Source organism: Anser anser, assembly GCF_964211835.1.
Source record: "Anser anser genome assembly, chromosome: 30".
In the NCBI taxonomy this organism is placed as follows: domain Eukaryota; kingdom Metazoa; phylum Chordata; class Aves; order Anseriformes; family Anatidae; genus Anser; species Anser anser.
This window is the reverse complement of record NC_139751.1, coordinates 2436623-2450263: the sequence shown is the minus strand read 5'-3', so window position 1 is coordinate 2450263 and position 13641 is coordinate 2436623. Positions and strand designations below refer to the sequence as shown.

Genomic DNA, 13641 nt, shown 5'->3' with positions numbered 1-13641 from the left:
CCCATTCCGATGCCCAACAACCCTTTCGGTAAATAAGTTCTTATTAATACCCAACCGAAACCTGCCCTGGCGCAACTTTAGTCCGTTCCCCCTTGTCCCGTCCCCAGGCACGTGGGAGAATAGACCAACCCCCGCCTCGCTACAGCCTCCTTTAAGGTACTTATAGAGCACGATACGGTCGCCCCTGAGCCTCCTCTTTTCCAGGCTGAACAATGCCAGCTCCCTCAGCCGCTCCTCATAAGACTTGTTCTCCAGACCCCTCACCAGCTTCGTTGCCCTTCTCTGGACGTTTATTCGGAACTGGGCAGCACGGGGGGTTGTCTCACCAAAGCCGTGAGTCGTGCTCTCACGACGCGGCAACTTGCCGTGGTTATATGCAACAAAGCGTTACATGTGCCTGAAGTTTCACAATAAGCCTCTCCATATGCATAACCTGTCCCCGCTTTATATTAAAATTAGATCCAAGAAGTCATTTCCACAAGCTCCTACCATCTGTGCTTGCGCAGTGTCTCCTGGTAGTGGTCGCCAGGGGTTGTGGGGATGAAGGTTGGTGACTCTTCCTCACCACCGCTAGCTGACCTCTTGTCTTTGCGCAGACTCAGTTGCTGCTTGGCTCTTGTCCAAACTGCAGGACCAATTTCTGCCACTTTCTTAAGATTACTTCACGTTCTTATGAGGAACTAAACGTGGTAAGGGGCCCAAGGCTTCTTGCTTCAGTTAATTTGCACGATGCAAAATGGTTAGCAAAGACATTCAGCAGCATCCACTAGTTTAATACTGTCAGCGCTCTATCTCTATTTGCTAAGATTCTCTGAACTCCCTCTCTCAGCGGCCACGTCCTCCCGCGCCTCCGAGAACTCCCCCTCCTCCATGCCCTCGCCCACGTACCAGTGCACAAAGGCACGCTTGGCGTACATCAGGTCGAACTTGTGGTCCAGGCGGGCCCAGGCCTCGGCGATGGCCGTGGTGTTGCTCAGCATGCAGACGGCGCGCTGCACCTTGGCCAGGTCCCCCCCGGGCACCACCGTGGGAGGCAGGCAGTTGATGCCCACCTTGAAACCACTCGGGCACCAGTCCGCAAACTGGATGCTGCGCTTGGTCTTGATGGTGGCGATGGCGGCGTTGACGTCCTTGGGCACCACGTCCCCGCGGTACAGCAGGCAGCACGCCATGTACTTGCCGTGCCGCGGGTCGCACTTCACCATCTGGTTGGCCGGCTCGAAGCAGGCGTTGGTGATCTCGGCCACCGAGAGCTGCTCGTGGTAAGCCTTCTTGGCCGAGATGACGGGGGCATAGGTGGCCAGGGGGAAGTGGATGCGCGGGTACGGCACCAAGTTGGTCTGGAACTCGGTCAGGTCAACATTCAGGGCCCCGTCGAAGCGCAGGGAGGCCGTGATGGAGGACACGATCTGGCCTATCAACCTGTTGAGGTTGGTGTAGGTGGGCCTCTCGATGTCCAGGTTCCTGCGGCAGATGTCGTAGATGGCCTCGTTGTCCACCATGAAGGCGCAGTCAGAGTGCTCCAGCGTGGTGTGGGTGGTGAGGATGGAGTTGTAGGGCTCCACCACGGCCGTGGAGACCTGCGGGGCCGGGTAGATGGAGAACTCCAGCTTGGACTTCTTGCCGTAGTCGACCGAGAGGCATAGGTGGCCAGGGGGAAGTGGATGTAGGGGTATGGGTGCAGTGACCCAGCCCTGGGTGCTAATGGAGGGCTGGGAAGCGTCCCTCCACAGCTCACTTCTGGCACCAGCCCCAGAGCAGTGGCAGCCATGTCCCAGTGGGCAGCAGTGGCCATGTCACCATGGTGTCACCATGGTTGTCATTGTGACACGGCCGCCTCGAAGGGTACAAAGAGGGCTGCTCCCCCAGGTGCAGGTGCAGGTGAAGCCATGGAGGCAGAGGGTGCGAAGGGGTCCCTGGAGCATGCACAGGAGTCCCTGGAGAACATGGCGGAGGTCTTGGCGCAGGTCGCTCAGGCAAGGGCTGGTGTGGAAGCGGCGCTGGAGGAGTTCCTAAAGGTCTGTAACCCAGAGGCAGAAGTCCAACAGGGGCAGGGCAGAGCTGCTGGGGAGTGGTGCGATCCCCAGAATGCCTTAGTGCTTGCTGCCCTGGTTCTGGCCTGGCCTTGCAGAGCCCTGGGGATAGACTGGGGATGCCCTTTCCCACCCTGACTCCGTGCAATTTGTCCCGGTTGCTTTGCAGTGCAAACGGAGACGTGCAGAGCTGGAAGAGGCTGTTGCTGAAAGAGCCAGTATCAACAAGGTCCTGAGGGCAGGAGGGAGGGGAGATCAACATGTTTGGGGGGGGGGGGAAGCCCCGTCCAAGCATGTGTGGGTAGTCTCAGAACCTGATCCTTTGCTTCTCCAGGCTCTGAGGGAGGAGATTAAGAACCTCCAGGAGAGAAGGGAGGTTTTCAAAACGCAAACTGCCAGGTGAGTGGGGACAGGGCCCTGACCCCGACCAGGGGTAGACGGCGGGGAGGAGCTGTACAGCTTCCAGGCACCCGTGTCACAGACAGTTTGGGGGCTCCTTTCAGCTCCTCATGGCTGCTCTGGAGAGCCCTTTGCCTTCTCCTAAGCAGCTCCAAGCTTCTCTGAGCAACTCTTGACTCCTTTTAGCAATGCTGCACGACTGTGAGCAGCTCCCAGCCTCTTGTCAGAGCCCCCCGCGCCCCCAAGACCTGGGGCACGGAGAAGGCAGAGGGTGCAGGGGGTGAGTGTGGGTTTGTGCGGTGCTGGGACAATGAGATGCCTCATCCCTGCTCCAGCAGAGGCTGGGCAGCACCCTGAGCTCCTCCTGGCCACCTCAGTCAAGGGGGAGGTCCTGGCCGAGGTCTCTTCTCACAGCCCAGAAACTCTGTGGTGTCTGTAGCAGGGGGAAGAGGATGCAGGCGGCCGAGGCGCCCAAGACCTGGATGCAGGAGATGGTGGCTGCGCAGCTGGTAGGAGCTATACCCCTGCTGTGGGCCTGCGGGGGGAGGGTCTGGACTTGGCCCCAGAGGACATGGGGCCATTCACCTCAGTGGGAACGAGGGAGGGGGTCTGAGCGCCCCCAACGCCTTCCCTGGCTCACGTGCCCTAACACGTGGCCCTGCTTTGCCTTGTCCTGTAGGATGAAGAGTTGACGTCAAGGAGGCACAGAATCAGTACTTGGCTGCGGTGAGTTGCTCTCGCAGGTCGTGGCTCCCAAGGCATTAGGCAGCTTTTGACCTCTCCAGGATAAACTGCCTCAGCATTTCTTTGTTTCCTGGGTTGGGGAAGCAGGTGGGGGGTGGCCCTCAAAGTACAGCAGAGCCAAGGGGGATAGGCAGGTTCCTCACCCCAATCCTGAGCGGCACATGTTGCTCCCAGCATGGCACGGGGTCCCATGGCAGGGTTTAAAGAGGATGAATTTATCCCTGGCTCTGTCTGAACCTTCTTCTGTTCTGCAGGAGATTAGTGCTGTCCTTTGCCGGCCTGCAGCTCGCCTTCCTCATCCTGGTCCTGCTGAAGAGGGACATCCTCCACTGGATCCTTCCTCCAGGGCTGGCATCTGCCCTTGGAAGCCATCCACCAGATGAACTTTGAAAAGAAAAGGGAACCTTGAAGAAAAGGGAAGACCCTTTCTCTTCTAACCCTGCCAATAAACTGTGGCCCTTTATCAATAACCCTACCAATAAACTGTGGTCTTTTATTAGTGGGGAAGGGCCTGCGCAGACATTCTGCACGGCTGGTGCTGACTGCATGATGCTGCTGGGCAGTTGGTGGCCTGCTGGGTATTTGATGCACCCCATTCTGAGCGATACAAAACAACAAGAATCCCAGCTCAGAAATCTGTGCTCGTCCATGTGTCGCAAAAGGAATGATGCGCTTCACTCCTAAGAGAGAAGCAGCAATAGATTTATTGCTGAAAACAGTGATGGAGCAAAGCCAAATATGCCTGCTGAACGGCTGCTTGGCAGCTTACCAGTGTGTGGGGCTAGCAGAGGGCATCAAACAGAAGTCAGTGTGACCACAAGTCAGCCCAGCCTTACAGGGTGCAGTGCACACAGGGGCCTGGCACACCCCATCATTATCTGGGCACTACTGAGCGCACAACTCATACACGCTGGCCTGCTGTACGAATGAGAGGTCTGTTGGGCCTGCTGGGAACCTCTTGTCCCGATGCGGGAAACGTTTCTTGGCGTGCAACCTCAAGTTTCTTAGCGAGTGGGGCTACATCTGGCTGGTGGCCAGTCTCTAGCGGTCTTCCCCAGGGCTCAGTTCTGGGGCCAATTACCTTCAACATGTTTATCAAAGATCTAGGTGCAGGAGAGGAATGGGTCCTCAGCAAGTTTGCCAATGACACTAAACTGGGAGGCACCGTTGACTCCGTGGAGGGCTGAGAGGCTTTGCAGAAGGATCTAGACAGATTGGCACACTGGGAGATTAGTAACGGCATGAAGTTCAACAACGGAAGATGCCAGGTGCTGCCCCTGGGACAGCGTAATGCTGGATGCAAGCACAGGCTGGGAGACGAGTGGCTGGAGAGAGCAGCTCAGCAGAACGGGCTCTGGAGGTGCAGCTCCACAGCAGGCTCAGCGTGAGCCAGCAGCCAAGTCCTGGCAGCCACGAGGGCAAAATGCATTCTGGAGTGCATTCAACCCAGTAAAGCCAGCCGTTAATTGTCTTGCTGCATTTAATTATCTTAATTAATTAATTAATAATTAATTTTCTTGCTGTATTTAGTACGTGTGCAGCCTCACCTTGAGTATTGTGTGCACTTCTGGGCTCCACAACACAAAAGGGATGTGGACGTCCTTGAAAGTGTCCGGAGCAGGGCAACAAAGCTGGCAAAAGGGCTGGAAGCCACGTCCTGTGAGGACAGGCTGAGGTCACCTGGCTTGTCTAGGCTGGAGAAGAGAAGGCAAAGAGGCCACCTCATTGCTTTCTACAACTTCCCGAGGAGGACAAATGCAGAGGCAGGTGTCGATCTCTTCTCCCTGGTAACCGACGAAAGGATGCACGGGAATGGCACAAAGCTGCGCAAGGAGAGGTTCAGACGGTACCTGAGGAAAAACTGCCTTACCATGAGGGTGGTCAAACACTGGCACAGGCTTCCTGGTGAGGTGGTAACTCCCCATGCCTGTCAGTGTTCGAGAGGCATTTGGATGATGCCCTCAATAATAAGCTTTAACTTTTAGTTAACTCTGGAGTGGTTCAGCTGTTGGACTGGATGATCTTTGAAGATCCCTTCTGACTCGAGCTGTTCTATTCCATTCTATTCTAAAATGACCGATCCCCAGTGATGGGACCAATCCTGGAAAGGATGTGTTGCATAACTCTCTAAACCCCCTCTTTTACCCTTTTATTGCTGAGCATGACATTACATGGCGTGGAACGTCTTGTTGGTTAGTACGGTTGCTCTGCCTGGTTATGTCTCCTCCCAACCTCTGGCTCACCCCACGGCCATTCACTCGAGGGGCGGGTGTAATAGACAAATATAGTGTAAATAGGTGTAAAAATAGGTGTAAAAGAACTAGAGAAGGCCTCGATGCTGTGCAAACACTGGTCAGCAAAAGCGAACAACTTCAGCGCACTACCAGCATCGTTTTGGCCACAGCTCTAAAACACAGCACCTTACAAGCTGCTATTAAGAATATTAACTCTATCCCAGCCAGACGCAGTACAGGGGAGCAGGCCACGGCTGGAGGCCTTTGGGGCTGTTCTCATCAGTTACAGCTCATCCATCCCACAGGCACTCTGTGAAGCAGGTGCCCGAGCCGCTTCCTCTTGTGGAGCTCCACATCACCCCAGAATGCCTCTGACAAGCAAGAGAATGGGAGAAGCCACCACCGCCTGAGGGAGAAGCAGCTACACCCCCCTCATTTTGAAAAGACTCGGACAAAGACTTGCATAAGTCTTTGCCAAGACTTATGACAAGATGCAGGTGAGAAAGAGCCTGACAGGGGGCTCATGCCCCAGCCCAACACTGGCTCTCCCTTCATGCGGCTCTCCTCTCCCCGTGCTTGGGATACTGGGGAATGGGCTTGCTCTCAGAACCCCTCCTGCATCTGTCACGTCTCTGACCAGGCTGTGTGCGCTGGCGTGGGACAAGGCCACCTTAGTGAGGTGTTCCCATCCGTTCCCGGTGCTCCTGAGAGTAAGAGATGAGCTGCAAGCAGCAGCTGCAGGGCTTGGCCTCTCCCTCACGCTCAGCCCTGCTCCTAGCTCTCTGCCTGTGTTGGTGCCAAGCAAGTGCTGCAGGCAGTAAGCATGATCTGGAGCAGGTGAGAGCAGACAGAGGCCTCTCTGGATAGAAAACTGCTGCTTATGACACTGATTCGTGGAAGAACTCCACAACTCGATACTGCAACTACGATATCATCGGCATAAGCGAAACCTGGTGGGATGAGTCCTGTGACTGGGGTGTTGCGATAGATGGTTACAGGCTCTTCAGGAGGGACAGGCAGGGTAGGCGAGGTGGTGGGGTGGCGATATATGTGAAGCAGGGGCTGGACTGTGTGGAACTTCAGGTCGGCGATGGCAAAGTTGAGAGCCTCTGGGTAAGGATCAAGGGACGAACGAATAAAGGGGATGTCGTTGTGGGAGTCTATTACAGACCGCCTGGCCAGGACGATAGCGCCGATAAATTATTCTTTACAGAACTAAGAGAGGCCTCGAGATTAACTCCCCTTGTCCTTATGGGGGACTTCAACTTGCCAGACGTTAACTGGGAGTGCCACACGGCTGACACGAGCAAGTCCAGGAGGTTCATGAAGCACCTAGATGATAACTTCTTGGTGCAGGTGCTAACGGAGCCAACTAGGAAAGGTGCCCTCCTAGACCTGTTGCTAGAAAACAGAGAGGGTCTGGTGGGAGATGTGGTGATTGGTGGCCGCCTTGGTCAAAGCGACCATGAAGTGGTTGAGTTCAAAATTTACGGTGACAGAAGGAAAAGTGCCACCAAAACCTCTTCCCTAGATATGGGGAAAGCGGACTTCAGGCTGCTCAGGGAACTAGTCAGCAAGGTCCCCTGGGAAACTGCTCTTGAAGGCCTCGATGTCCACCAGTGCTGGTCATTCTTTAAACGATGCCTCCTAGAAGCACAAGATCAAGCAATTCCTAAATATCGCAAGTCAGGCAGGCGGGGCAGGAGGCCGGCGTGGCTGACCAGGAACATTCTAATGGAGATTAGGCGGAAACAGAGAGTGTTTCGCTACTGGAAGGAGGGCCAGGTGTCATGGAAAGAATACAGGGATGCTGTTCGTGTTTGTAGGCAGAAAATTCGTGTGGCCAAAGCACACCTAGAGTTGAAGCTGGCTGTGTCTGTGAGAGAAAATAAAAAGGGCTTTTTCAGATATGTGAATGGAAAAAGGAGAACTAAAGAATACATAGGGCCGCTCCTTGATAGGGAAGGTCTCCTCACAGACAATGACATAGGCAAAGCAGAGACGCTTAACGCCTTCTTTGCCTCTGTCTTCAATGCCGATGATGGGCTTCGGGACCCAGGGTGCCCTGAGCTAGAGGACCGGGATGGTGGGGATGACAAACTCCCAACCGACCCTGAACGTGTGCGGGATTTGCTACTCCACCTGGATCCCTACAAGTCCATGGGTCCGGATGGGATTCATCCCCGGGTGCTGAAAGAGCTGGCGGACGTCATCGCGGAACCTCTCTCAATTATTTTTCAACGATCCTGGGAATTTGGAGAGGTCCCGGTAGACTGGAAGCTGGCAAATGTTGTGCCGATTTACAAGAAGGGTCAGAAAGAAGACCCTAGCAATTACAGGCCTGTCAGTCTCACGTCAGTGCCTGGTAAAATCATGGAGAAGATGGTTCTCGAACTTATTGAGGCTCACCTGGGGGACAAAGCAGTCATTGGTCCCAGCCAGCATGGGTTTGTGAAGGGCAGGTCCTGCCTAACTAACCTGATTTCCTTCTATGATAAGATCACCCGTATGATGGACCAAGGGAAACCAGCTGATGTGATTTTTTTGGACTTCAGCAAGGCTTTTGACACGGTTTCCCATAGGATCCTACTGGACAAAATGTCCACCATACAGCTAAATAAAAACATCATACGATGGGTGAGCAATTGGCTAACGGGCAGGGCCCAAAGGGTTATGGTAAATGGGGCTGCGTCAGGCTGGCGGGCGGTCACCAGTGGGGTCCCTCAAGGCTCCATATTAGGGCCGGTACTTTTCAATATTTTTATAAACGATCTGGATGTAGGAATAGAAGGTATTTTGAGCAAGTTTGCTGATGACACCAAACTTGGAGGAGTTGTGGACTCGAATGAGGGTGGAAAGGCCTTGCAGAGGGATCTGGATAGGTTGGAGAGCTGGGCAATCACCAGCCGCATGAAGTTCAATAAGAGCAAGTGCCGGGTCCTGCACCTGGGACTGGGAAACCCTGGCTGCACGTACAGACTGGGCGATGAGACGCTAGAGAGCAGCCTAGAAGAGAGGGATCTGGGGGTCGTGGTAGACAGCAAGTTGAATATGAGCCAGCAGTGTGCCCTGGCGGCCAGGAGGGCCCACCGTGTCCTGGGGTGCATCAAGCACGGCATCGCTAGTAGGTCAAGGGAGGTGATTGTCCCGCTCTACTCTGCGCTGGTGCGGCCTCACCTCGAGTACTGTGTGCAGTTCTGGGCACCACAGTATAAAAAGGACATGAAACTGTTGGAGAGTGTACAGAGGAGGGCTACGAAGATGGTGAAAGGCCTGGAGGGGAAGACGTACGAGGAACGGCTGAGGTCACTGGGCCTGTTCAGCCTGGAGAAGAGGAGGCTGAGGGGAGACCTCATCACAGTCTACAACTTCCTCGTAAGGGGGTGTCGAGAGGCAGGAGACCTTTTCTCCATTAACACCAGTGACAGGACCCGCGGGAACGGGGTTAAGCTGAGGCAGGGAAAATTTAGGCTCGACATCAGGAGGGGGTTCTTCACAGAGAGGGTGGTTGCACACTGGAACAGGCTCCCCAGGGAAGTGGTCACTGCACCGAGCCTGTCTGAATTTAAGAAGAGATTGGACTGTGCACTTAGTCACATGGTCTGAACTTTTGGGTAGACCTGTGCGGTATCAAGAGTTGGACTTGATGATCCTTAAGGGTCCCTTCCAACTCAGGATATTCTATGATTCTATGATAACTCAAAGCAAATGAATTATAAAGTAGGTATGTGGTTTATTTCAGCACCAGGCACATGCGGGACAGCTCCCAAAGGCATGCGCACCCCAACGCGGCAACTTGCTTGCGTTATAGACAGTAAAGAGTTACATAGGCATGAAGTTTCCCAATATGCCTATACATATGCATAACCTATCCCCGCGCGCAGTGCCTTCTGGTGGTGGTCGTCGGGGGGTCGTGGGGATGAAGGTTGGTGGCTCTTCTTCATCACCACTAGCCGACCCCCTGCCTTTGTACAGACTCAGCTGCTCCATGGCTCTTGTCCAAACCGCAAGGTCGGTCTTTTGAGACAGGTTTGGGTTTTTTTTGTTGTTTTTTTGAGACATGTTCACCTCGTTGCTTTCTACAACTTCCCGAGGAGGACAAATGCAGAGGCAGGTGTCGATCTCTTCTCCACACTCACACACTACAGCCTGCCCTGGGGGGGCACACTACAGCCGACACTGGGGGGGGGGTGTCCTTAAGGTCAGTGGTCATTAAGGTCCCCTCCAACCCAAAGCATTCTAGGATTCTGTTTCTAAAAACACCTCTTCTGTTCCATCCCAGTAATAGTAAACAGCACAAGCAGAAATCAGCTCTGCCAGCCTGGGGTGTCCCCATGCATTCAGGTCGTCCTCATCCCCCCGACACTCACGCTACAGCCTGCCCCATGGGTGGCCAAGGGGAGATGTTTCCCCTGCAGTTGCAGCTCTCCAGCAAAGGCCCTGGACTGAATGGAACAGGCGGTGCTGGAGCTACACCGGGGGTGCTTGGAGGGCTTGTAGGCACAGTAAAAGATGCATTTCAAACAGCCCAGCTGGGCCCTGCTCGTGTCCCGCAGCCCGAAGGAGATGCCAGCACGGACGCGCTTTGAACCAGGGCATTTACTGGGGTAAATCCAGGTATGGGGGGCAGTGACCCACCCCTGGGTGCTACTGACCACTGGTCAATATGCAGATCCCTGAGGAATGCCACTCGTTACTGGTTTCTGCCTGGACACTGAGCCTCTGACCGCTACTCTTTGAGTGCAACCATCTCGCCAATTCCTTACCCACCGAGTTGTCCGTCCATCCGATCCATGTCTCTCCAGTTTAGAGATCATGGGGGACAGTGCAAGTGCTTTGCACGAGTCCAGGTAGATGATGTCCGTTGCTCTTTCCCTACCCACCAATGCTGCAACCCCATCATAGAAGGGCACCAGATTTGTCAGGCATGATCTGCCCCGAGTGAAGCCGTGTTGTCTGTCACCAATCGCCTCCTTATTTTCTATAGCCCTCAGCAACAACTTCTCAGGTACGACGGACAGTGGGTGGTGAAGGCTGTGCACCCCCACAAAGGGAGGAAGGCCATGGGGGGAGCTTTGTTCCCCTGTAACAGGGAGGAGGAGAACTCCTCCATTTTCACTTGCGTGTGCCCCCACTCCTATATGACCCCCTTTCCCCTCACCAGTTCAACTCCTACTCTAGGGCATCCCCCCCACAGTTACCCCCAACTACGTGCCCCGGGTGCCCCCCAGCACCGTGTGCTCCCTCCCCTAGTGCCCCCCCCCCAGCACGCCCCACAGCACAGAACCTTCCAGAGCGCCCCCCCCCACCCAGCCCGGCCCTGCCTCAGCTCTGCCTCCCGCCTGAGGGTGGTGAAGGCTCTGCACCCCCACAAAGGGAGGAAGGCTTGTAGCTCCCAGGTCTTCCATTTTCCCCTTTGTAGAATGGGGGCTATGTTTCCTCTCCTCCAGTCAGTGGGAACTACTTAAACAGACTTCCACAGCCTCTCCTGTATGATGGCCAGTGGCTTAGCAAGTCCACCGGTTCCCTCAGGCCCCGTGGACGTAGCTCACTGGGAAACTACTGGTGGGGACATGGGAGTTGAAATAGTGAGGGGAAAGGGGGACATATGGGAGCGGGGGCACAGGCGAGTGAAAATGGGGGGCACGCTGGGGGGCACGGGGGATTCTCAGGGAGCCTGTTGGTTGTGCTCCCAGATGGCTGCACGACGGCGGTGCTGTAGCGCAGGTTTGCGCTTTTGTTCCAAAGGGCAAAGTGACAGCGGAGCCCAGCAGAGCCTTCTCTTTGAGGCCCCTGAAGCTCTCCTGCAGGCAGCCAGGAGGGGACAGCTCACTCGAGGCCACACCTGAGGAGAAACAAGGTGCTTGTGGCAGAGCCGGGTGAACGATGGCGGCAGCAGGCACGGTGGGCCTGCAGCAGGCTTCCAGAAGCAGCAATGGTGTGAAATGCGTCACAGCTGGCACAGACCGCTGCCCCGAGCACACCTGGGCCGTTGGTCCAAAGGGGAAAGTGGGTTCTGAAAGAGCCGGGCCTTTCCAAGCAGCTCGTAGCAGGGAGCAGAAGCTTCACAAGTTACAGGCTGAGCAGCCTTTCCACAAGCCGCGTAAAGCAGAGTCTTGGTCACCATTGTGACCGAGAATGAAGGAAAAAGGAGGCTCCAAACCGAGCTGTGGAGCTGGCCACGCTGTGCTCTCACCCCTAGAGATTGACCGGCGCATGCACGCGCAGAGCTGACATCCCTTGGAGAACACTCATACTGCTTGCTCACTTGGGTGAGCGTAGGAGCTCCCACCACACCATCCAGACCCTTCCCCATCATTCCCAGCCCCCCGACGACTTTTTCAGTGGGGATCCAGCCACCCCTCTAGACCCTGCCTGGTCATACCATCCCCACCACGGTGGGTATGGTGTTCTGGGTCTGCCTGGGATGGACTCAACCTTCCCCACAGCAGCCCATGCAGCACTATGCTCTGTACTTCTGGCTAGAACTGACTTGATATTGCACCAATGTGTTTTGTCTACTGCTGAGCCGTGCTGGCACAGCATCAGGACTCCCACAGCGCCCTCCCTCTGCCACCCCCCAGCCCCAAATCCAGTCGGCTGGCTGTGGGCAAGAGGTGGGGAGGGGGCATTGCCAGGGCAGCTGACCCAAAAAGACCAAAGGGATAGTCCATACGGCAACGTCACGCTCAGCAATAAAAGCTGTGGAAGGGGAGGGAGAAGGGGGGGAGACACAGGGGACACAGATTCCTTGGTCAAGATCTTTATTTATTCCTCCGATTCCTCCGTTTCTTCCTTCCTCTCCTGCTGCAAGATCTCAGTTCATCATCGCTATCCTGCAGGAGATCACGTAGCTCTGGAGGCACAGTTGTCACCAGGTCATCGTCTGAAACTTCTTCTACCAAATTAGAGGGGACAAATCCTCTCGTGCCATCCGTCAGCTCTCCCACAAACCAGCCGTCTTCATCCATGTCTCCATAGACATAAACGTATTCTCCCGCAGTCAGAGGAAGCTCTGCTTCGGGGTGCTCATTAGGACCCTCGAAAGGATCGTAGCTATATCGAGCTAAAAATTTTCGAAGTTTTAGCGATTCTTCTTCCGAGGACTGCAGGATGAAGGACACATGCTCTGCTCCTGATTCTTCGTTCCCACCCACAGGGCCCTCGTCTGAAAGACGTCCCTGTCCCTAGGGAGCCCCGTGCTGGCGGGGGCAGGGGCAGGGGTTGACATGGGCTGGAAGCACAGTCGTGCTTCCAGCACCTCCGACATCACACACCCCTGTGTCACGGCCTGCAGTTCCATCTGCTGCTGCCTGCAAGTAACAGGGTTTTTGGTTGGGTGAGTGCAGAACTCCATCACCACGGGGGCTCCCCAGCAGCACGTGCACACCCCAGGACCGGGATGGGGCTCCTCTGTCACGCCAGGTGCTGATCAGAACTCGCTCCCACACTCCATCCCTGGTTGCCCGGCTCCAGCCCTGGCGGTCCCATTGCTCCGCTGGGTGCTGCGGAGAAGCCCCTGGGTACAAGTGTGCGGCAAGGGAGGGGAGGGGGGCAGTCCTCACTCACCAGGCATGTTCTGTTCCCTTCTCCTCTATATCCTCTTGTAGATGCGTTAATTCCTGATGCAGCACCTGGGAGACAGAATTGTTGACTCCCTGTGCCCGCTCCAGCCCTCCTCCACATCACCCACCCTGTGCCAGCGGGCACCCCCACGGTTCCCCTTGGCCCCTGCACGCTACCTTTCTCTGCTCCTCCTCCTCCCGCAGCTGCTCTTCCAGTTGGGCAATGTGCTGCAAAACAACAGGCACAGCATTCTGGACAGCGGTGCTGGGACCCAGGGACCCTCACTGCTCTCCAGCTCTGGGGCCATGCCGTCTAGCTCCCCCACTGCCCCAAGGCACAGGGAGACCTGGCGACTCACAGAGACAGGCACAGGGAAATGATGTCCCCCCCCCTTCCCTCTCCACCGCATTCTGGCACAAATGTCTGGCCCAGCTACACCGCTGCCTGAGGCCGCTGGGCTGCACAGAAGCAGCGCTGGCACCCCCCTCTCTGACCCTCTAAGGATGGGCCAACTTCTGCCCTCTGCCTTGCAGCCCACCTTCAGTTCGTCAGCTGTCGCTTCCTTCAGCTTCAGCTCAAATTTGCTGTGGGAGAGGAAGGGAAGAGGAGCAGCCATCAGGGCACTGGGGCACTGCTGTGAGATCTCTGCCTGGCTGGAGATCCTT

The 13641-nt window shown here is 55.7% G+C and overlaps 1 protein-coding gene across 1 annotated transcript; it reads right to left on the bottom strand.

The window, feature by feature from the left end:
- Positions 1-538: 538 nt before the first annotated feature.
- LOC310888025 (tubulin alpha-1A chain-like) lies at positions 539-1795 on the bottom strand (the record flags this gene model as incomplete). Its single annotated transcript, XM_083814353.1, has 2 exons — positions 539-1694; positions 1739-1795. The coding sequence occupies 2 exons, from the start codon at positions 1793-1795 to the stop codon at positions 795-797; spliced, it is 957 nt and encodes a 318-aa protein (XP_083670479.1). The 3' UTR covers positions 539-794.
- Positions 1796-13641: the final 11846 nt, after the last annotated feature.